This window comes from Tenrec ecaudatus, chromosome 9 (assembly GCF_050624435.1).
Source record: "Tenrec ecaudatus isolate mTenEca1 chromosome 9, mTenEca1.hap1, whole genome shotgun sequence".
NCBI classification, from domain to species: domain Eukaryota; kingdom Metazoa; phylum Chordata; class Mammalia; order Afrosoricida; family Tenrecidae; genus Tenrec; species Tenrec ecaudatus.
Genome location: NC_134538.1, coordinates 15,874,245 through 15,899,083, shown reverse-complemented (window position 1 = coordinate 15,899,083; position 24,839 = coordinate 15,874,245). Strand labels below are relative to the sequence as shown.

General features: G+C 48.9%; 1 protein-coding gene across 1 annotated transcript in view; it reads left to right on the top strand.

Annotated features, from left to right (window-relative positions):
- Positions 1-23,681, top strand: part of LOC142456700 (protein FAM169B-like) — a 70,574-nt gene extending 46,893 nt beyond the window's left edge. Inside the window, exons 5-9 of the mRNA XM_075557891.1 lie at positions 565-742; positions 7,381-7,563; positions 10,528-10,659; positions 17,505-17,587; positions 19,311-23,681. Coding sequence (XP_075414006.1) covers positions 565-742; positions 7,381-7,563; positions 10,528-10,659; positions 17,505-17,587; positions 19,311-19,391 — 657 coding nt within the window. The 3' untranslated portion in view covers positions 19,392-23,681. The remainder of the gene's footprint in view (positions 1-564; positions 743-7,380; positions 7,564-10,527; positions 10,660-17,504; positions 17,588-19,310) is intronic.
- Positions 23,682-24,839: the final 1,158 nt, after the last annotated feature.

Genomic DNA, 24,839 nt, shown 5'->3' with positions numbered 1-24,839 from the left:
ACTTATGTTGACAGTGGCAAGATAAACGGCACCTTTTGATACGGACGAGAGGTTCGACTTCACAGCGTCAGGACACAGCAGGCGGTGGATCCCAGGCATTCTCTGAGAGTAAAACTCCAGTGCTCGCTCACACCTGTCACGAGCCATTAGATTTGTTATTCGGGGTACGGCATTTGCTCTCTCCATTTCTTTACCTTCCTTCTGGGTGCCAGGACCGCACTGTCATTAAACATGCTGGTGAATGTGCCATTAAACACCTTGGTGACAACTCCTTGCTTCAGTAGTGTGGCTTTACTTTCCTCTGTAGACCTCTTTTCCGTGACTGTGGCCCCTGGGGCTCAGGAGTCTGCTCTGGCACAGCCCCTCACCCCTGGAGGCATCGTTGATGTGAAAGGTCAGCCGATGAAAGCTGACTCAACTTTTGCCTCTGGAGACCCAACCTATGATTCTTAGGACAGTGGAGCATGCACCTGGCCTCGATGGTCAATTCCAAGTTCACAATTTACTGTGTCTGATTTCCCTCTCTGGTTTCACTTAATTCCTCATTCGTTGCTTCCTTCCAAGGTTCAATCATTTGGGGAAAGGATTGTGCTTTTCATTCTAAATGTCATTATTTTTGGAAGATTGGAGAGGAATCTGGATGCCGATGACATGTTTTTTTTGCCTCACTCTATGATGGAGCAAGCTAAAATTTTGTGGAGAAATGGAGCGGCTGTTGGATTTTATACTACCAAAATGAAAGGTAACAGATATTTCAGGATCTGGGGGACACAGAGAGCGGGGAGGGAGAGGAGAAATGAAGAGCTGATTCCAAGGGCTTAAGTGGAGAGCAGTATTTTGAGAATGACGAGAATGTACAAATGTCCTTTACTCAATTTATGTATGTGCAGATTGCGATTAAGAGTTGTATGAGCCCCTAATAACATGATTTAAAAAAATACTCATGGAGAAAAAGAAATAAAAGGTCATGGGTTTTTTCCTACTGTGTTTAGTTAATATGATTAGTGGACTCAGCTGCTAACCGAAAGGTAGACAGTACAAGTGCATGTAAAGGGACTTCAGAAGAAAGGACTCTGGTGAAGAGTAGTCTGTCTTTGTAGTATCAGGCTGCCTGAACTGAAATCCTGGTGTCTGAAAGCGAGGCTGGGAGCCGGGTCTCTCTCTGTCTCTCTCTCAGGCCCACTGCTCATCAGAGGAAACGTCCTCCCTGTTCTGAGACCACAGGAATTTTCTCTGTCTCCATGACTACCCCTAACTACTTAATTGTACTAACGTAATTAATCTTATTCTTGTGGGGGAATGAATGTTCTCCCTAGTCATACCCAGGGTCACAGAACTGTAATGCTGTTTGAATATGAACAAAGTTTGGCAACAGGATATCCGGTCAGGCCAAGTGCAACTGAACCGAGGCCCCTACTTCTTACCCACCCCTTTCCCTGTTCCCTTGCACTCTGAGCTATAAAACTCCTAGACCCCAATAGTTTGTAGCCTTTCATCAACTAACATTTGGAGCACGCCCTCTTCAAGGTAGATCATGAAATGCTCTTTTTGATCATGAATGCAACAATATTCTTCTTGGACTTGTCATCCCTGTGTAGTAAATACTATGATTGCTTGGTTCAAATTGGTCAATGAAAGTTCATTTCATCTCACTAAGATAGTATAATAGTCGTGATGTGTTACATTTAATTTTTGATGACTTCCAAATTTCTTATATTTATACTTTGCATATCCCACGTTACGACTATTAATGGATGTTTAAAGTTATTTCATCTCATAATAATACATAGAGAAATTTAGTTTATAAAGTCTCTGCCTGGGCTGGAGTAATTTTGGTCAGGAGCAACATGCAGCTCCTTGATTGCTACATAAGTTTGCTAGAATGTTCCAGCAGGTTCCATGTTGAGATCCTCATGTATTTGGGGTGACAAGAATTGTGGGATTCTCCCAGGACCTTTGAGGGTAGGTGATTGGGCCTACTACTCTGTGGGCTTTCCAACAAGAAATTCCTCCATGGAATTTGAAGTGTGAGAACCATTGCTCTATGACAGGCATTCCCCAGGTTAGGGGGGAGGGGAGGATTGTTCTTAGGGAATGAATACATTTTAGCTATCACAATAGTTTATGGCTTTCCGAAGCTCAGTTCTAATCTTTTTATGTTTAATTGTGGATGGTCCTTAGGGAGGAGAAAAGTCTTTGAAGAGCCGAGGCGTGACAAGAATGAAATGTTTGAGAAAGACCAGCCTGGGCCATATCCTCAGAAATGGGATTGTTAGCTGTAGAGCAGGCACAAGCCCCGCCTCTCTAGGTAATGCTTAAGTGTACTCAACACTATTGTGATCATTAGATGCTCTCGAGGGGAAAGTAAGGGTTTTTATTGCTCTCCCTCTTTGCCAACACCTGGCAGCTGTCTCACGTGTTCCGTGATGAAAGTGCTTTTGGACATGAAATGGCAGGAAGAAGAAGATGCCCTGAGGGCATTGATGCTCTTTGCCTGGGTTTGACAGCATCAATTCTTGTGGCATGAGTGGATCTAGGCTTGCTCTGGGGTCAGCTGACTTCTCATAAGCTGATGAGAGCCAGATTTGGACAGTTGTTACCAAAAGGGTTGCCATGTCTGTAAAATGGATGAGATTGTCTAGGGCTCCCAACAACTGTCCCAGGCTAGGTTGCCCGATTCCTTTGTGCTTTGTGTCCTTGTTACAATTAGGAGAGTCCGTGTGAGTGCTCTGTGCCTCAGCTCTTGTTCGTGGATGGATGGTAATAAGATTTAGCTTTGGGAATTGATGTTGCAAATGGGCTTTATTTGACCAGCCTGAAGGTGTGATTGGTCCTAAGAACAAGTTGGCGAAGTATTTATTCCCTTTTTCCATTTTAAACTAGGGCTATATTTACAGACAAGTTGTAAAAATAGCCCACCAAACTAATCTCAGTGCCACTGAGTCCATGCTGACTCGTAATGACCCCTGAGACGGTCACTGTCGACGGGAGTAGAAAGCCCGGTCTTTCTCCCGAGGAGCTGCTGGTGGTTTCGAACTGCTAACCATGTGCATTGCAGCCCAGCGCATAAGCACTCCACCACCTGCCACTCAGCTCGCAGTGTTAACCTCTTACATAACCATGCTACATTTGTCAAAACTTCAAAATTATCTTTGGTTAAGTTTTGTTCATTCATCACCCATTTGTCAGTGGAGGCTTTGTTGCTTTGATGCTGAAGAGCTAATCGGTGGAGCTTCTGACTGGAAGTTCCAAGAGTGTTCAACTCCAGCTCTAGGCAGTCCCTGATCTAGCGATCTCTGTCTCCACCAGCTTGACTAATATGGAAATTCCATATGAGCGGGACTGTATACGGTCATATGCTGCCTTTTGCATCTGGCTTCTTTTACCTAGCATAGTGCCTATGTATTTACTCACAGCATTGTGAATTACTTAGTATGCCTCTTCTAACCGTAGTCTTTGCAACTTCTACCAAGTGACTCTTTTCCCTGATGGGTTTGGGCAAGGGAATGTGGGGCAGATACTGTGGATTCAGTTGTGTGTACTCTTTACAGAGGGAATTGTGATTCTAAAAGCCTGAAAAATCTAGCATGGGCTTTGGTCAAGTTTGTCCTTCTGCTGGGTATAACATGAGCTATCTCAGAACCAGGATAGGCGAGCTCACTCCCAGCAAGAAAGGAGAACCTGCATAATTTATAGAAAACGTCCACACCTCGCTGCAAGAAAAACCCCACAAAACCAAGTAGCCAGATGATGAGTAGATGACCAAAGACGTCAGACAGCTTGTGGTCATTAGCTGTTTGAGAGACTTACATAAATCAAAACCCCAATAAGGTATCACCCCAGCGTTAATAGCACATTTCCAAAAAAGCAACTAACAAGTGCTGGTGAGAGCGTGGAGACACTGGATGGCTCCTATACTGTCGGTGAGACTGTGAGATGGTACAACCACCGTGGAAAGCAGTGTGGCTCTTCCTCACGAATTTAGAGATAGAAACAAATAAATTAAGACAGCAGAGGCAGACACTGTTACACACACAATCCTGTAGTAGTAGCTGTTTACAAACAGAAGCTCAGGTAGACATGCCATCTGAGCAGGTGTGGGAGGTGAGCAGGCGTAGACCCATAAACATATGTAAATTTGGTAGAGGCTATTTGTATATGTGTATTCAACTTTGTTGCAGCTGTACCCCTGAATGTGGTGGAGCACACAGGGGACAAGTTGTGAAGACTTGGCCATCACGGCCAGACACCTCGAGGGAGGGAGTTACTGAGCCTGGGGGCAATCAGAATCTCAGGGGACATCAAGGCCAATTAGCATAACATAGTTGTGTTAGGCTGGTTTTTTAGAGAAACTAAACCAGTGAAATGCTTATATGTATAATAAAGAAACTCTTCTTAAGCAAGAAATCCATGTTGAGAAACTGGCCCCCACAGCTACAGAGTGATTGGCAGGTCCAGCCTGGCTCAAGTCTGTGGGTCAGATGCAGACCTGGAGACCTTCCCAACGTATGCCGTTGCAAGTGGGGAGAACCAGGAGGCAGGAGGATGAAGCCAGAGGTAGAAAGGCGGCAGGCTGGTGGAGGCAGGGTTGAGTGGATCCAAGGCAGGTAATGTGGAAGACTGCTGACAGCATCCAGGATTGGCAGACTACATTGTAGGTCACAGGTCCCAAGCCCCAAGAAACCAGAGACAAGATCCAGATCAACAAGAAGGAGGATGAGGATGAGGAGGAGAAGGAGGAGGATGAGGAGGATGAGGATGAGGATAGAGCCATAGCATCTATTCATAGACATGAAATAGGCTATGTGCACATGAAGACATGGTTAGGCTGTGTGTGGCCTGCACCTTATAGGTGAGGCCTTGCTACCAAATTACTGAGGATCGTAGCCCAGCCAAGCTGACACAAAACTTAACCATCGTAATGGTTCATAAATACAATTCTCTATACTTTACTTGGATGAGTAGTAGTTGGGTTCTTAAAAGCTTTTGAGCAACCATGGAAGGTGAAACTATTTCCTCACCTGGAGGAAAAAATGATGAAAATTTAAAGAGTATGGAAAAATTAGTCCAGGGGACCACTGGACCAAACAAACATCAACCTCTCAACCTTGAAACCAGAAGATCTAGAAGGCGCCTGACTAGATGGTGCTCTGAAAGATGTATAACCAAACTCAGGATTATAAAAGGAGACCAGGCTTGCTGGTCAGAGAGATCCTGGTAGACTCTCAAGATGCTGGCCCTTTGGAACGGAACTCACCCCTGCGTTCCAGTGATGGGCCCTTTCAGATCAGCAGGGCAGCATTTCCACATGGATGAAGTACAGAGAGTTAGGAAATAAGGAAGGGTGGAAACAGGAAATCCAGGAAAGAAGTAGGACCAATGATTGATGGGATGGCATCGTGGAATGTGAACGTGATAATCCACTCAGTACGCATGCACTTAGTTTGCAATCACAAGGCAAAACATGTTCACTAAACAAATGAACGGAAGCAAAGGAAGGAGAGCCGGGAGGGAAATCGTCCCTTTGGACTTTGCGACCCTGCACAGTGAGCCTCTGGGACCCAGGAACTAAAAGCTGTGCCGGCAGAGCCTGCCAGTGGAGCAGCTGCGGCAGAACTGCGAGCCAGACCATGAAACAGACCAGTGGGCTTCCCAGACCCCCGACGGAGTCAAGCTGAGCGCTTGGGGGTAGGAGGCCAGCTTGTGGAGGGGTGCTTCTGCTGGCACTGACTTGGGGAGGAGCTAGGCTTGCTGGCCCACGGTGCTGAGCTGGCTGCCTTTGGACTGAGATTTCTGCCTGAGTGCAATGCTATTAACAGGAGATTTACGTTGGAAGAAAATATTTGGGGGGCGGGCAGGGAGACTCTTGCTATTTTCAACGTTGAGCAAGAGTCTACCTTTGGATGCATCAAGGGAAGAAGTCCCTGCTCATCAGAAAAACACTCCCATCTAGGACTGGAAGTTGACTGGAGTTGGCTAGCAGACATCCGGGTATTCTCCTTGTCGGGCAAGGACAAGGGCAAGGGCAAGGGCAAGAAGCCTCCAAGCCACCAGCAGTGGCTAGGACTAGTCCTAGAGCTCTAGGGAGAAGGTCCCAGGGGAGCCAGGAACACCTTGCCAGCATAGTCCTTAGCTCCACTCCTTCAGTCCTCCTTAGGTCCCCAGGAAGCAGCTGCCCCTGCCTTACCCGGCTGCATGCCGAGCCGTCTCCAGGAGCCGCAGCCACCCTTCCCTCCAGAAGGCCCGGGATGGGCCCCCCTTGAGGACAGCAACACCAGCACCCTGGTCCCCTGGGATGAAGGGGTCTAGCACTGTGTGGCTGCTTCTTTCTCAGGTCAGACCTTGGATCACTATCATTCCGGTCCCTGTAGGCGGCAGCTTCCCACGGGGGCCTCAGTCTCCTGGCGCCCACAACCGGGCATCAGAATGGAGAGTAGCGCAGACAGACACAGGAGTCCCACTGCTGCGCTGTGAAGATGTCTTTCTCTCGGACCCTCTGCTGCCCTGTGGCCACCAGATTCCCGCAAACTGGGCCCAGGCCTTCCAGCAGGGGACAGGCTCCTTGCGGCTGTTCCTGTCATATTGCTCCATGACGCTTGTCGTGGCTTCCACGGCATCTGAGACGCGGCCCCATGTGGACTTCAGAAGTAGCCCGATGAGGCAGCAGGCTCTTTGGGGGGGCTGATGTTCCGGTGAAGGCGAGGACCAAGGCTGCACGTCAGGTTTCTGTGGCTGCGTGGCCACTGTGCCGTGTGGCCCCTGGGCGGTCATGAAGCTAAGCTCATGGCGGAGCGTAAGCACGTTCCCCTGCCTCGTCGCCTTGTCTCCTGCTCTCTCTGCTGCAGCAGGGCCCTGATAAGACTGCGAACTGCATCTCTCTGGGGATCCTACTTCTGTTCAGGGCACACAGAACCTTTGTTAGAGTGACCCAAACAAGTCCACCCCTTGAAAATGTTGGGTTGCTTCCCGGACCCATTCGCCCCACCTTTGCTGGTAGGACTTAGTGATTGTCTAAATCTTCCCTGTTGGCTTCATCCAAGGTTTCTGTGAATTAACAGAGAAGAGAGGGACATGAGGGTCTGAGTGAGTGAGAAGCCTTATGGGGAGGGGGGTCACCCGGGGTTCCTTTTCCAGTGTGCGTAGCAATCTAGTGGCCGCCCTAGTAGCCAATCACAGTGTGTGTGTGTGTGTGTGTGTGTGTGTTTTAAATGGTTCATCCACCAGACTGATGGTTTAGAAGGATGTGTTATTTCATCTCTGATTGTGTAGTGTAGCTGGTGACACATGGCCTGCCTGATGCCAGCTGACCCCCAGGAGTCCTGGTGGCGGGGCTCCGCGGGGCTGGGGTGAGCGGATGTTGCCCACGTCTTCGTCCTGCAGGCAGCCTGTGTGGCGACGGCAGCGGGGCATGCTACCTGCTTCCTGTCTTCGATACCGTGTTTATCCGGCGGCAGCACCGCCGCCAGGGCCTGGGGATGGCGCTGCTGCAGGACTTCTGTGAGACCTTTCGAGAGGACGAGGCCCTGGGGCTCAGCTGCCCCATTTCCCGTGCCATGCTCCAAGGTAAGACCATGGTGTTGACACAGATGGGCAATGGAGGTGGGTAGGACACGTGCCCCGGGGGTACTGGGTGGGGTTGCGGAGCCTGCAGACCATGCAGCTCTCAGCATCCCCGCATGGAGGTGAGATTTCTCCCTCCCAAGAAATCTCCCCTTCTTTAGCCCCAAAGCAAGCCTTTGATCACAAGAGGCAAGCTTTTCTCACTGTGGGAAAAATTGGGTTTGGAAATACTGTGAAGCAAACAAACACCGCCAGAGAAGCAGACCCCAGAGACCCAGACCTGCCTCTGTACCGGGGCAGCAGGCTGCTGGCTGCTGGGCTCCAAGTGCCAGGATCTTCTCCTGCAAGTTTACAATACGCACTCCACTGCTGGTAGCTCCTCCCTCCTCCTTGCTTTCCCTGCGGGGGGTGGGGGTAGGGGGCGGGCATTTCAAATCCCTAGAGGGGTGTGTGTGTGTGTGTGTGTGTGTAAGGTATGCACACACACAGGCTTACATTGCTGAATATTCATGATACATTCTGTGAAGTAGAATGTCATGATTGAGATGTTGGGGGGACCTCATGTGGGAACCCACTTCTCTTGGTCCTTGTGGCTGCTGCTGCTATTGCTGGTGGTGGCAGAGGCGGGAGGGACTGGCAGGGTAGTGGGAGCTTATCAAAAGCGAGAAGGGCAGGAGGGGAGTGCACCTAGCCGCTCCCTGCGCCACCACCCGCCTGCTTGCTCCACCAAGTCTCAGACCCTCTACCCGGAGCCATGGCCTCTGCCTCATCTGCCTGAATCCCATCCGAGGCCCCGTGCTACAAGAGTCTGGGTTTGGGGTTTTGAAACTTCTTCAAACCATTAAACCTAAACCCACTGGCATCAAGTTGATGCTGACTCATACTGACTCTGTATAATGTTTCTGAGCCCTTGCAAGTCTTTTGGAGAGCAGATAAGCTGCTGGGCTTGAACTCTGAACCTCATGGTGAGTAGTCCAATGCTTCCCCACCAGTGCTGCCAGGGAGAGCTACTTTCATTTTAAAACAAACAGAAAGTCTTATGAGGGTAAGGGTGCAGATGCAGGTGCATGTTACTGCATGGACATTACTAACCCATACCTGTGTATTTAAAGGGAGAGAGAGAGAGAGAGAGAGAGAGAGAGAGAGAGAGAGAGAGAGAGAGAGAGAGATTGGTGTACTGATTTTAAGGATCAGCTCACGTAGTCACAGGGCTGGCAAGTACAAACAAAGTCCTTAGGTCACGTGGAAGGTGAGAAACGGAGAGTCTTGCATCTGGAATTGGTAGGCTAGGCAGTAGCTGGAAAGTCGGGTTGGATGTATTTGATACAGTCTTTTGGTTTTGAATTAAAGGATCATTTTTCCTGGGGGCTCTTACAACTCTTATAATAATCCCTATATCAATTGGATTTTATCCAGTCTTCAGGCAGAATTCTCCCTGGGGGGAACCTCAGTGTTTGCCCTTAAGGGATTCAGTGGATTGGGGGAGCCCCCCACATGATGGAGGGTGCTCAGCTTGCTCAAGACTGGTTGTAACATGAGACTCGCACTTGCCCCCTGCCCCCCAGGGCACGCACAGGAAGTGAACCACTGTGCTCCCATGTAACACCCCCACAGTCCCGCCCCCCTGAGTGTCATGAGGAGCAGTGGGTGAAAACATTTTATTCTTCAAAGTCACATCTGTCTCTTTTCAAACGGCATCAGTGAAGTTGGAGTGCCTGCAAAGGCCTGGACTACCTGCGCTGGTCAGCTCACCTAAGGGTTCTGGGCTCAGGTGGGTGGTCCTCTCTTCACAGCCACGTCCAGTGGCCTCGGTGTCCCCTCCCCTTGCTTCTGAGCCCTCAGCAGTGTGAGTGGGTGGGCCTCAGTGTGGCCACTTCAGGCTTTGTCCTGGGTGCTTCCTGCTGTGTGTGCGCAGAGAGAGGCGGGGACAGGGGGCGGACAATGGAAACTACCCACAGCCTGCGCTGCATGCCGGCATCCTTCACGGGTCCCAGGACCCAGGGTGGCATCTCGCTGGCCCTCTCTAGGGTTTCAGCTGCCCTACGGAGGGTGCTGGAACGCTGAGCTTTTGCTTCTGGACCTCTGGTGGCGCCTGGTCCCAGAGGATGAGTAGGCAGCGTGTAGGGAGAATGCAGGGCTGTCCAGGCTTCCCCTCCCCCCCTACGCTTCATTGGCCAGTTGTCATTTCTTGAGCGACCCCCTTCCTGAACGAGGGGCTCCAGCTGGGCCCTAAAACCACTCACCTCACCACGGGCTAGGAAACCTTTGGCCCAAGAGCACACACTCATGTTGGGCACAGCCACCTGCTAAGCCAGGCTCAGGATCCTGGGACCCAGGGTTCTGCATACAGCTGTTCTCCTGAGGCGGAGGGGTCCAGGCCCAGCTGTGTCCATGTCTGTGGCATGACCCTTTGAGGTGAGGGGAGGAGCTAGGGATGCTTTTCCTGCTGCCACTTTCTGGCACAAACCCTCAAGAGTTGAAGCATGCTAAACTTGAAAGGTGCGCCTCTCTATGAAGTTGCGTGTGTCAGCCTAGCTGAGCAGCAGACGAGGTGAGCCACTCTCTGACAGCTTGGGCCGCACCTTCCTGATGCTTCAGTTGTGCTTGGTAAGCTTTCAGCAGAATTCTGGAACCTGAAAGAGTTAGGAAGGGGTTGGTGGTCGCTCAGACACCAGAGCAGGGCCATGTAGCAGGATGGGGGCACCGTCACAGGGAGGTGCTCCCCTGTGAAATGTGGCATGGCAGAGCAGACAAGGGTCCCGGGAAAGGGGGCTGGATGAGACTTAGGAGGGGAGGGACAGTGGACAAGGTGGGAGGTGACAGATGGTGGCAGGGGAGGACGGCGTGCCCACATGGGCTGGGCATTGGGTGAGATGGGGGGCTTGGAAGTGGACAATGCGGGGTTTAGCCAGGAAAAACTCCAGCAGGCTTGGGTCATCGGGATTCACAGATGCACCTTGCTCTCAGTCTGTAGGAGGTTCTTGCTGGACCATCCGGAGGAACAGGGGCGCCTGTGGGAGGTGGAGCCCCCCGGAGCCTGGGGCCAGCGCGTTAACATCTGGCTCAAGATTCAGCTTCAGCAGTGCCGCCTTGCAGCATGTGAGTAGAGGGAAAGCACACTCGGTCTGGATCTTGTTAGCCACAGCTGGAGTGCAGATTCATCTCTACCCCTCGACTCACACCCATGCAGTGGAGTGGATGGTTCACATGCGGCTGCTAACTGAAAGACTCTCCTGGGGCACCTCAGAAGGAAGACCTGGCAATCTACCCCTGAAAAAGGAGCCACTGAGAACCCTGTGGAGCAGAGTCCTACCGTGGGACACGCAGGGGACCGTGAGTCCAAGGAGCGCAGTCGTACAGTGGGACACACATGGGAACCGCGTGTCAGGGTCACTCCCACTGCATGGGTTACTACAGCAGCAGAGGAGGGAGCGTGGCCCAGGGAGGGGTCCTGTTCAGTCCCTGTGTGAAGGAACCATAATTGCGACGGTCACAGGAGCCCCCAGCTTAGCACTTAGGGGCTCTCTGGGGACAAGACTCCTTTACAATTGCAATGGGTCATTGAACTACCTAAGAGCAGTTTCTCCTGTAAATGGAAGGTGGGCTGAAAACATGACCTCTGTAGGTCAAGTACATACGTGGTTGAAAATGTAGATGGTACCAGCGGTTGGACATCATGTCAGGTCTTGGTCCTCTCTTCCCGGAAGAGGACGTGTGTGCTGACGGCAACGCCGGGATGCCCTCTGCATCTTGTGACTCTGTCCTTCTTCATGGCAGCATCGTATGCCATGCGGATGTGGCACCGCTCATTAGGCTGCCCCCACTGTTAGCATCGTGCTGTCATAAAGGTTTGGTGGTTGCACGTGAGAAACTACCACTGAGGAAAATATAACCAGGGCTTTATTTCCCTAACTCTTAACAGAGGGAATCTGGAAAGCTAAAATAGAGATAAAGTCCAAGCACATTGTCCTGCTTTAAGTACATTCCCACAGAGCACGTGATTGATTCTGGCTCCCTGTGGAAGCAGACATTCTTTGATTATCCCCTCCCGCCCAGGCACCCATCCCGCTCATGCCTTCCCCCAGTGCAGGTATTGGATTAACACCCACCTTGGGACGTATGTAACTACGAAATATGCATATCATATGGCTACCTACAAATAGCCCCAAAACAAGAAAGACGTTCTCTCCTTCGGACTACCCTCCTACCCTCTCCCTCCTTCCCCAACTCCCTTCCCTCCTCTCTCCAGCCCTGTCCCCTCTCCAGTCCTCTTGGCCTTTCCTCTCTCTCTCCTGCCCTCTCCCCTCCCGCCCCCATCCCCACGTGGACTACCAAGGAGGGCTGAGGTGAGCATGCTACCCTGAAATGTGTCTGACTCCTTTATTTTACCTTCTCGTATTCTCTACGGCTTTACTATACTCTTTATAGATCATAACTGTACAATTACACCTACGGGACCCGTGATAGTGTGAGGGGCTGACTTCCCTCACAGTTGCAGACAGGGCTTCAGGGAGCTTGCCACTGGGGACCTGATGGATGGAGAGTTTTGCTAAGGAGGAAGGTGCCTCAGTGGATGTCCCGAGGGAGGCACGGGAGGGAAGTCCTGCAAACAGCCAGAGGTCTGAGACACTCTCTGCGTGTTCCGGTGGCCTTCAGTAGTGTTCTCTCTGCCTCTCCTTGACGTGGGGAGGACTGCTGGATGCCGTCCTTTCTCAGAGCTAAGCGGTTCAGACAGGGTGCGGGGCTGACTAGGCAGGGGCTCAGAGGTACAGACTGGGGTTGGGGCTGGGCTGGGCTCAAAGTTACAGACTAGATTTAGGGCTGGGCTTGACGGTTTCAGCGTTACAGACTGGGGTAGGGGCAGGGCTGGGCTCAGGTTTTCAGGCTGGGGGGCACCCCAAGGCTGTAGGAGCTGCATTTAGAGGGGAAACCAGGAAGGTTCTCAGCAGTTGAACAAATTGCCCCAGGTCACCGTCCTTCCAGCTCCCTGCAGCTGCAGGGAATTCCCCAGGGGCTGATGGTGGTCAGGTGCTAGGTCTTCTCCCACAGGGGTCATTACTTTTAGGGGGTGACAGGTAGAGTGTCTTAAAGCTGATGGAGGATAATCACGATGCATTTTGCCTGGCAGCTGCAAGGGTGTGATGGCGTTTTAAAGATATTAAGGAGTGATCGGACTCTTGGGAAGGAGGCCAGGATGGGGCTGCAATTGTGGTCCTAATGAGGCTGTTAAGTGATTTGCCTGGAGGCAATGGGAGTTAGCCGTGGTCCCAGCTGGCTCTGCACTGAGCCGACCAGACAGCGACACACTACACGGGACACTGCACAGTCGCTCCTGCACCTCGTCCCTGCTCAGCTGAGAGAGGAAGAGGAAGGCGTCCCTGTCAGAGTGTGAGACAGCCCCGAAAGAGGCGCGAGCACTCTGTTCGCACATAATTGGGGCGATGGTGTCCCCCAGGGAGAACCCACTGGGGGTTATTTCAGGAGCCAGGACTTGGTCTGGTCCTGGGAAACGGATCTGGGAATCAGATACCAGACCTGCCGCTTTCCCTTGCTCTGAGATTTCCTGTCTCTTACTTTAAAACGGTGAATGAGGGGATGTTCCCGAGAGTCCTCCAGGAGGATGCTGAGCTCTTTGAAGGAACGAGGGCGTTTATATAATTAGATGACCAAAATGCTCTGTTTCTCCATTAAAAAAAAGATTTTTAAATTCTGGACTTTCCCCTGCCTTACAGGGCAGGATTGGTCCCGCCATCACCCACATATTCTACCATGCCGAGGACACACAGTCAGGATTTTAATTCACCCAGGTAGGGTGTCAGCCATCCAGCCTGAACTCTCTAAGGACGGTGTCAGTTAGTGCTGAGATTCGACACAACCCAAGTTTAGGAACTGGGGCTGCAAGGGCAACCCCAGGTTAGCCCCAATGCTCTGCATTTCCTCAGAAGGTCTGGGTGACACTGGAACCAGAACCCTAACTTGACAGCAAGTACTTCTCAAGGGTCACCAAAGTACAGATTCTGGAACTTTCCCTCTTCTGGAATTCTCACTGGTGTTGCCGTTAGCTGCCCTGCAGTAACCAGCCCCGACTCATGGGGGCTCCATGGCCAACAGACTTAGACTGGTGGGAGCCATAGGATTCTGATTGGCTGATTTGGGGCAGTTTATTATGAGGGTCTTTCTTCGTCTGGAAATACTGGTGGAACCTGTTCAGCATCAGAGCAAGGTGCAAGCCTCCCCTGACACCTGGGTGCTGGCTGCAGGAGGAGCAGTGGCTGGGACTTGAACCCGGGTCTCCTGGGTTGAGTCGCCACTGCTCTCCCTGGAGCACCGACTTCAACTGTAGTCTTCCATGCTGCCGGAAGAGAGTTGGGAACCCACCCAGAAAAGCAGCTCTCCTAGGCCCAGGGTGGGGAGGCCTGAGCATTCACAAGCGTTTCACATGATTCCTAGCTGCTCTCCTGTCCCATGTTAAAGCAAAACAAAACGTTTTTAAGACAGCACCTAGTTGGTGAACTAGGTTCTAAAAGTTGGTCTGTCCTGGCTGTTGCCACTATCGGTGGCTTATGGTGGCCCTGGAAATACTTCAGGATTATGCAGGCCATTGAGAGAAGAAATTGATTGGAGGAAATTTCCTCCTCCACTCAACTTCATATGAAGTCATTGAAACCTGAACGACAGGATCGTCAATGTGTCTGATGTCATTTCCCAGCCAGCTAGCATGGGCTCTGTGTCTTCACTGGAATAGATGAATTATGCCAACAGTGGAACATTCTTTTACGAAAGCATCGCTGGGGCACAATCCTTCAAATAAAACCTTATTTTGACTTTATTGATTTCTTTGGAGGTAGATTAGTGGTTGTGTATTGGGCTGCGATCTGCACGGTTGGCAGTTCAGAACAGCCAGCAGCTCCAGGGGAGAAGGACTGGGCTTTCTACTCCTGTCCACAGTGACCATCTCGGAAACCCGCAGGGGTCTCCGGGAGTGGGATGGACTCAGGCAGTGAGCTTGACCTGGTTTTGCTTTTGGTTTTGAAATAGATTGCATTGCCATCCACAGAGAACATATTTCTTCTACTTACATTTAAGTTGTGTTTCTTTAAAAAAATCATTTTATTGGTGGCTCATACAACTCTATCACAATCCATACACACATCATTGTGTCAAGCACAATTGTACATTTGTTGCCATCATCATTCTGAAAACATTTGCTTTCTACTTTAACTCTTGGTATCAGCTCCTTATTTTTATTCCCCTGCCTCCCCTCCCTTCCCTCCCTCACGAACCCTTGATAATTTATAAATTATTATTTTTTCATGTCTTACACTGTCTGGTGTCTCCCTTCACCCATTTTCCTGTTGTCTGTCCCCTGGGAGGGGGTTATAGATAGATCATTGTGATTGGTTCCCTCTTTCTCCCCCACCTTCCCCTTCCCCTCCTGGTATGGCTACTCTCATTATTGGTTCTGAGGGTTTATCTGTCCTGGGTTCCCTTTGTTTCCAGCTCTTATCTGTACCAGTGTAAATTCTGTGGTCTAACTGGATTTGTATGGTAGGATTGGGATCATGATAGTGGTGGAGGGAGGAAGCATTAAAGAACCAGAGGAAAGTTGTATGTTTCATTGGTGTTATACTGCACCCTGACTGGCTCTTCTCCACCCTGCAACTCTTCTGTAAGAGAATATACAGTTGCTTACAGATGGGCTTTGGGTCTCCCCTCCACACTCCCCCTCATTCACAATGTTCTGATTTTTTGTTCTTTGCTGATACCTGATCCCTTCGACACCTTGTGATCACAGAGGCTGGTGTGCTTCTTCCATGTGGGCTTTGTTGCTTCTCAGCTAGATGGTTGCTTGTTTATCTTCAAGCCTTTAAGACCCCACATGATATATCTTTTGATAGCTGGCTACCATAAGCTTTCTTCACCACATTTGCTTATGCACCCACTTTGTCTTCTGTGATCGTGTTGGGAAGGTGAGCATCATGCAATGCCAGGTTATTAGAACAAAGCGTTCTTGCATTGAGGGAGTACTCGAGTAGAGGCCCAATGTCCTTCTGCTACCTTAACACTAAACCTATAAATATGTGCACATAGATCTATTTCCCCATCCTCATATAAATATATTTACATATGTACATGCCTGTATTTAGATCCCTGTAAATGCCCGTTGCCTCCTAGGTCTTTCCTCTATTTCCTTTTACTTTCCTCTTGTCCCACTATCATGTTCAGATTTCAGTAATTTTTCTCGGTTACATTGCCTTTGATCAAGCCCTACCAGGCCCCCCACACCCTCCTCTCCATACATTTAATTTTTAAGACCATGTGAGCTGTACACAGATGTGAAAATTTCAGAAAAGAGAAGTGAGACCATTCAAAAAGAAAAATAACAATCAGGTGCAGAGCCAACAGCAGGCCTATCCTTGTTCTGATGGGCCGAAGCAATAGATGCCGGTGAGGGTCCAGAGCAGTGCCGCGGGGATGGGCTTTGCTGCAAATACTGCTCTTTGAGAGGTTCTGGGCCCCCTCTGGTGGCCATTGTGATCTACTGCACTTAGCCCAGGGCTTAATGGATGTGGACTCTTGTCATCCTAGCGACCCTCTCAGACAGAGTAGAAGGGTTCTTGTGGATTTCAGAGTCGGGAACTCTTCGTGGGAGGTCGCTATGAGCCGGAATTGACTCGATGGCAGTGAATTTTTTGAGACCTGAATGATGGGCACAGCTACTTATGTTTGTGCCTCCAAACTAGTTCATTTAGTTTTGAAACTGATTGAACCTGATTGATTAAGAATGAAATGCAAGTAAGCCTTTGATAGTTGTTTGCATGCGCCAGTCCATCACACACGCCAGGGCAGGCGGGGACTTGATAATGGCTTATGTACTGCGCCATTCGTTCACTCACTCAGTCATGTGCGCTGGCTGTCGCTGTGGGGTGTTCGCCCTGCTGAACAAGGCGACCCCAGTCTCTGACCTTGTTCACTGACTTGCCTCCTTGCGAGGAGGAGGAAAGGACGTGGTCTCCCCTGCTGGGTCAGAGAGAATTACAGTAGAACTCCGGACCTTGGTGCTGATCTGATCCAGAAGAAGCGTCCAGATGCGACGCAGTCAAATTCCAAATCAATTTTCCCCATGAGAAATAACTGAAGATGGATTAATCCATTCTCGACCACCAAGTTTTTACCATAACCTTGCCTTTTAATACAAAACATTACACAGAAATTTCAAAGTAAATAAGTTCAGAGTTAAATATCATTTGAATAAGAAACACAGCATTAAAAAAGTTTTTAACAACTATAGTCTGGCCCATACCTTGAGAATGTTGAGGACCTGGATCTGTGGACCTGGATCTGTGGACACGCATGTGGAGACGAGATGTGGAGATGTGGAGATGTGGAGAGAGAGTCATTATTTGTTAGCTGCTTTTCAGGAGTTTTAGTCCTTCTTTGACTTTTTTCACTAGCACCTGGCTGGTTCTCTATACAAAAAGAAAAACCTGTCTCATGTGGTCTGCTGTTGGCATTTCCTTACCTGTTTTCTAAAAGAGTTTACTAAATTATCATAAACAACATAGATAACACAGAACCAGTTCCTTATCATGACGATTCTTTTAAAAAAACTCTCTTAGAACCCATGTTTTCTTTTTTAATCTAAAAACAATACAAAAAAGCCCCCCAAACTAAGAAAGTTGTGGCAAAATGCTTGGAACACAGCTGTAAAATGTGTTTAAACAACACATACTAGCGATGCCAACTAACTCAAACATATGAGTCAATGGGTTAATGTTGGACTTGTGGGCTTGGGCAGCACCGGGTTGGGATGTTTTCTTGATGTGCACTTACCCTTTATTTAAAACTCTCTCTTATACATGAGTTTCTGTGGATTTGTTTCTCTAATGTACCCAGAATAACACACTTCGCTAACCAGCTCTTTTATTCTGTATCCAACCCAGGTGACTCCGAGGGCCCGCGTGGCAGTGTGCAGGACTCTCAGAATCACGGGCCCACACCACCTGGTGATGGAGAAGTCAGCGAGGTGCGGTGGGGGTGAAATGGTCTTTTCAGGAGCAGATTTTTGTCATTGTTGTCAACTCTTTCCTTGCTCAGAGAAAACCCCAAACTCCCTGCCAACGAGTCAATGGTGACTCATAGGGACCTTCTGTGGGTTTCTGAGACTGTACTTTACAGGAGTAGAAAGCCCTGTCTTTCTCCCATGGAGATGCCTGTGGTTTCAAACTGCCAACCACGTGGATCGCAGCCCAGTACTTACCCACTACACTACCAGTGCTCAGAGAAGTGAGGTCTAAATCTGCGTCGTTGTAAACACCGTGGCTGTGGGCAAATTGGCAGACCCCAGAATTATGCTTCTAACCTCTGGCTCCTGTTGGTGTAATGAGGGAAGGACATTATAAGCAGATGGTTCACGGTCCTGTTCTTTAAGGGAAACCAGCTCAAACTCGTCTAAGGTAAAGCAGAGACCGGCCATGGGAGAGTCTGCTGCCCTCCCCTCGCACCCTCGAGGGAGACTGGGAGAATCTGAATTACAAATTCGGTAGTAGACCAGTCTTCCAGATCAGAACAAAAGCAAGACAAGTTTGTGTTTCTTCCCCTCAGGTGCCCCTTAGGCCTGGGCTTTGGGAACCTGGAGGGTGGCATTCGGTTGTTTGTAATGCAGATCCTGGGGGAGGACGGTGTCTCCTGGCATATTGTTGTTTGGTATGCTATCAGATTTGGGGATGTGAAGCTACAAGTGTCCCCCCTGTAGCTCCTGTGCACATGGTAACCAGGATAGCACCCATCTCGAGCACAGAAGGGCCAGAATGACCCCCAGGTTCATCATTATTTCAAACTCCAACACTTGCAGTTGCACACCGCTGCTTGAAGCCCTGCAGAACAGACTATTGTGGGACACGAGCGCAGACCAGAGGCACACATGTACAGTTAATGCTGGTGCTTTCAGAGAACCACTGGATGCCCTGGGTGGTGCCCATGGTTACCACACTCAGCTGATACCTAGCATGCATTCACGTCAACCCAGAGGTGCTCCCGTAAAAGGCAATGAACTTCTGGCCAGTCAACCGCTGTGGGGCACAAACCTGTGGGGCACGGTTGCTCTCAGATGTGTAAGCGTTGCTATGCGTCAGACTCAACTCAATGGCAATGGCTGTATTTTATTGGTGTCTGACTTTACTTTTGTCCATCCGGCAGAGGGGAACATTCATTTGTTTTTAGTGGGAAGATGGGTTTCCAGATACCCGGAACCCCCTGGCAGAGAGCCGTCCAACTCCCTTTCTTTTACTACGGTGTCCACGGGAACACGGTGCCCAACTTGCCTAGGGGAACGGTGCCCCACAGGGCCACAGCACCAACTTCCAAAGTGGCGCGATCTAGCTCTGCTCTCTCTAGATCTCCCCCGGATTGGCTACCCTTGAAGTCCCTGAACCCATATGTGCTCCGGTCATCTTACAGAGAGCGTGGTTCCCCAGGCCGGTGGGGGCTGCGAACCTGGCTTACTTGCTTTGCATTGCAGCAAGCTGTGGCCGGACACGCAGGGCGTCTGCGGGACCTGAACGTGGAACCTCAGCCTGGGGTTTCCTGCAACCCCGGGTGATTAGAAGGCTTTCTTGATTGTGCTGATTGAACTTTGCCCTGGGAATTGGGTGAAGGCGTACAGAACACTTCCGTTTCCTTTCAACTATCCATTCACATTGGTTGCAGCCCCACTACAATGTAACTTTCTTGATTCTTTACCATTTCAGGGGATGATCCTTGGGCAACAAGCAGAAAGCAGAAAGAATGACCAAGACCAAGAAGTAGAGGAAGAGGAGACAAGCCTGTAAAGCCATGCACGCCAGCCAGGAGCCGCCTGTCCAGCAGAGCTGGGGGTGGAAGCCAGAAGGATGCCTGATGACATTGGGCTGGCGAGGGAGGTGGGGTGGGAGTGTGGTGTGTGACCCGGCCCTCAGTCCATCGACCAGGGACAGATCTGAATGCCCAGAGCCATGTTGAGATGCCTGCTCTGGGCTCCATGGTGTTGAGCCTCGGGTCACCCTGTCACCTCACTTTGTGACCGAGCCAGCCTCGCACCCTTGGCGTGCCTTCTTTGTGATCTGTGAGGAGTGGGCACACAAGCTCTGCTTACCTCGTAGGCTCTGTGTGTGCTCAGGTACGAGAATGCCTCAAAGCACCGAGAGCTGGACTGCTCAAGTCATTGTGCTCCCAAGCTCACTCTTGGCAGTTCCCACTGATTTCCGATGCTCCTTCATGCAGCCTAACGTGGTTTCTGTTCCTTAGTACAATCTCTGAAGACTGCTCTGGGACAAAGGGAATGTTTCTCTAAATAGCCTTTATCCCCTGTGTACGTAACCTGGACAGATGCACCACACCTGCTCAGTTTGTGTCTCAGAGGCCTCTTTCGGGGTCGCACGCGCCAACCCCATGTGACTGAAAACATCGACCCCAGAGAGTGGAGTGTGAAGGCCCTTTCTCTGACCAGGAAGACCCAGACAGCCTGCCACGTGGGTGGAGCCCACTGTGTGCCTCATAGTTACACCCGGCCTGGTGTCCAGGGGGCACTCCTGCCTGGCTCTAGGATCGCAGCCATTCACGTGGGAATCCCTGGATGGGAATTCGGGATAGTGGCCCTCTTCGCATACTGATGGTCACGAGTGACACAAGTCCTTTTAATACATGTAACTAAGAAGCACAACCTGTCTTGAATGTGACCTTTCACCTACTCCTTCATAAATACAGAGTCCTGTTAAGGACTTCCTCTGGGGATGCAGAGCTGAGGAGATAAAGACCCTGCACTCCAGCCCCACTGCTGACCGACAAGGCTTAGCTTCCCCAGTGCGGAGGCAGAGCTCCGAATGCTTGGAATAAGGAGCGTAACCCCTCCCTCTGAACCAGCCCCCTGGAGAGCTGGGGTCGAACATCAGCCTCACTGATATTCATAAAAATTCTTCCTAGAGAAAACTGGTCAGATCTCAGACAGGCAGTTCTCCGACCCCCACCCCACCTACTTCTCCTATCCATCCATGCACCCATCGGTCCATCCATGTACCCATTCATCTATCCAGTTATCTCCCATGCCATCCATCATCCATGTATCCATCTCATTTATCATCCGTCCATCCATGTATCCATCATCCATGTGTCCATCATCCATGTATCCATCATCCATGTATCCATCCCATTTATCATCCATCCATCCCATTTATCATCCATCCGTGTGTTCATCTGCTGTGTATTCCCTCAGCCACAGTGTACTCTCTCATTCTGTGCTGGGCCCCGGGGACAAACAGGTAAGTAGGGTGTAGTTGCAGCCCCTAAGGCAACTCAACTCTGTTCTCTGTGGAGGGGCTTCTACAAGTTTCCAACGTGAGTGATGCTGCCTGCTGTGGGGGTGGGGGCACTGGAACAATCTGCAAAAGCAGATACCTACACTTTATCATGGATTACGGGTTGTAGCACCAAAGATTTTATTTGTCAGGGAGTGCTGAGTGATTGTTTTCTGAAGAGGGGGTGATAGGACCATTAAATATGAGAACCTATGTTCTAGAGTCTTCCACTGGAGTATTCTCTCTCTTCCATTCATTAAAGAAAGAGAAGGGTCTACTTGAATAGAAATACAAGTCTAACGTTCCATGAGGAGAAGTCATGCGGCCCTCCTGTGCATGGGGGAGCTGTGAAAGGCACAGGGGGCACTGAAGTTCACAGCTGAGGGGGTGCTCTGAATGTGACATTAGATAGAACTTTTAATGTAGATATAACATAGGTATTGTGTTAGTCAGGGCTAGAATAGAGAAACAAATCCAGGGAGACTCATATGTGAATAAGAAAGAGCTAGTTGAATTTGAGAAAACAGCCCGACCCAATCCAGGTCAAGTCCATAAGTCCAATATTAGCCCATATGTCCAATACTAGTCCATAAATTTCTCTTTAGACACACGCAACTATGCCATAATGCCAAATACAGGAAGATCATAGGTCAGTGGATGGGAAGTCTTGTGGATCCAGTGGTGGTAGAGGTATCTCAGCGTTGGCAGAGGTCTCCACGTGGCTTCTTCAGTTCCAGGGCTCTAGCGTAGTTCCATATGTCTTGTCAGCAAGCATGCCTCACAGGGAGTGAGCCTGCGTCCTGCCTCCAGCGAGTTATTTATCTCCTTTAGCACCTCCAAATGAGGTCATCAAGCTGTGACCTGATTGACAGGCTAGACTCCAACCCTTCACAAGTTGACAGGAAATTGTGTAACTGCCATAGTGCCTTGCCATTGCACTTTGTTTGATAGCAAGGCTATCCACATCCCTGGTCAATAGTCAGAGGGAATTCACCAGAGGTTTAATTCACCCTGCAAATGGATTTTGGGCTTTTAGTTCATCTATAGCAGTGGTTCTCAACCTATGGGTCGTGAACCCTTTGGGAGTGGAATAACCCTTTCACAAGGATCACATAAGGCCTTCAGAAAACACATATTTCTGATGGTCTTCGGAACCGAGGCACTGCTCCTCTATCCACCTCTAGGCAGGTCTGCACACCTGCAGTTACACCCACATGCAAGTACCCAGCATGATGACATCATCATGCCAGCCCCATCACATAATCCCCGTACAAATACAGGTGTTTGTGACAGGCTTGGTGCCATAATGTACTTATGCAGACCGGTCACACACCAGCTGTAGAGAGTAGCTACTGTGTAGAGAGTAGCTACTGTGTAGAGAGCAGCTACTATGTAGAAAGCAGCTGCTGTGTTGAAAGCAGCTATTCTGTTAAAAGTAGCTACTGTGTTGAAATAAGCAGTCCTGGAGGTAAAATGGCACTTCATGAATTATAATTACTGGGTAAATGTAAAATAATGTACTGTGAAATCATCAGCTACTGTAGAAAAAAATATCTGCATCATGGGAACTTAATCTGGATGCTGATCTGTCTTTTTATATTCAGTTGTGGTTGTTGTGAATACTAACCCCTTGTTATAGATAGTAACAAGTACGTAAAAAAACAACACAGAGAATGGTAAATTATAGGAAACTTTAATGAACTGTATTGACTGAGCTATGCCATGTATCATCTTTTGTATTATTAAGGCTATTGTTATATATTATTTTCATTAGCAACCCATCCCATGACAATGGGTTGTGTAGAGAAGAATGTTAAGAAAAGAAAATATAGTGAGGGTTTTTTACACTATGGTTTTACCTCAATAATTACAGCAGGAATTGAGAAACCACAGTGTATTATTTGTTGTGAAGTTCTGTCAGCCAAATCTGTGAAGCCGAGCAAACTAAAATGCCATTTTGATAGCAAGTATCCATGCTTTGCCAGCAAGGATACCAACTATTTTAGAAGCAAAGCTGGTGATCTCAAGAAAGCCACATTTGACACTGATGACAAGTATCACAAACAAAATGTAGCAGCCATTGAACCTTCATATTTGGTGGCACTCAGAATCACCTGAACTATGAAATTTCACACCATTGCTGAGGATTTACTGTTGCCAGCGGCCAAAGACATTGTTTGAGATATGATCAGAGACGAATTTGTTTTGAAATTGTGTGCAATTTCCTTATCTAATAACAGTGTCCACAGAAGAGTAGATGACACGTCTGCCGATATTCTTGATCAGGTAATCCAGGAAATTAAATCTGCTCCACTTCCAATATTTAGCATCCGACTTGATGAATCCAAAGACGTTGCAAACTGTTCACAGTTACTGTTTTACGTGAGGTATATTAATGTTGGCAACTTTAAAGATGAGTTTCTTTTTTGCAAACCTCTTGAAATGACAACTGCACATGATTGTATTTGACACGGTTCATTTCTGAAAGAACATAAGATCTCTTGAGGAAAGGTTTGTGGTGTTTGCACAGATGGTGCTCCAGCTATGCTAGGATGTCGATCAGGATTTCAACGAAACTCACTCAATGATACATTGGCAAATGTTAGCAACGAAGACACTGCCACAAGAGTTATAAGAAGTAATGAAAAGCATCATAAATTCTGTCCATTTTGTACAGGTAATCACTTTAAACAGTTGACTGTTTTCACAACTGTGCAATGAATTGGATGTGCTGAATAATGCTCTGCTATTTCACACTGAAGTGAGAGGGTTGCAGAGAGGAAAATTTTAATTTATTTATTTAATGCATTGATTAAAAAATCATTTTATTTGGGGCTCCTACAACTCTTATCACAATCAATACATACATCAATTGTGTCAAGCACATTTGTACATTCATTACCCTCTTCATTCTCAAAACTTGCTCTTCACTTAAGCCCCTGGCATCAGCTCCTCATTTTTTCCCTCTCCCTCCCCGCTTCCTCTTCCCTCATGAGCCCTTGATAATTTATAAACTACTATTTTGTCATATTTTACACTGTCCAACATCTCTCTTCACCCATTTTTTCTGTTGTCCATCCCCCAGGGAAGAGGTTATATGTAGATCCTTGTAATCGGTTCCCCCTTTCCACCCCACCCTTCCTCCACCCTCCCAGTATCGCCACTCTCACCACTGGTCCTAAAGGGATCATCCACTCTGGATAACCTGGGTTTCCAGTTCCTATCTGTACCAGTGTACATCCTTTGGTCTAGCCAGATTTGTAAGGTAGAATTGGGATCATGATAAGGCGGGGTGGGGGGGAGCAGGGAAACATTTAGGAACTAGAGGAAAGTTGTATGTTTCATCGTTGCTACACTGCACCCTGACTGGCTCGTCTTCTCTGTGCGACCCTTCTGTAAGGGGATGTCCAGTTGTCTAAAGATGGACTTTCAGTCCCCAATCTGCATTTCATCTCATTCACAATGATATGAATTTTTGTTCTGATGATGCCTGATACCGGATCTCTTTGATACCTCGGTATCGCACAGGCTGGTGTGCTTCTTCCATGTGGGCTTTGTTGCTTCCGAGCTAGGTGTCCACTTGTTTATCTTCAAGCCTTCAAGACCCCAGACATTATGTCTTTTGAAAGCTGGGCACCATCAGCTTTCTTTACCACATTTGTTTATGTACCCATTTGTCTTTAGTGATCATGTTGGAGAGGTGAGCACACAATGATATGATATTTTGTTCTTTGATGCCTGATAACCGATACCTTTGGTACCTCGTGATCACACAGGCTGGTGTGCTTCTTCCATGCGGACTTTGTTGCTTCCAAGCTAGATAACTGCTTGTTTACCTTCAAGTCTTTAAGACTCCAGAGGCTATATCTTTTGATAGCTGGGCACCATTAGCTTTCTTCGCCACATTTGCTTATGTCCCAATATTTTATTTAGTTCATTTTTGTATAT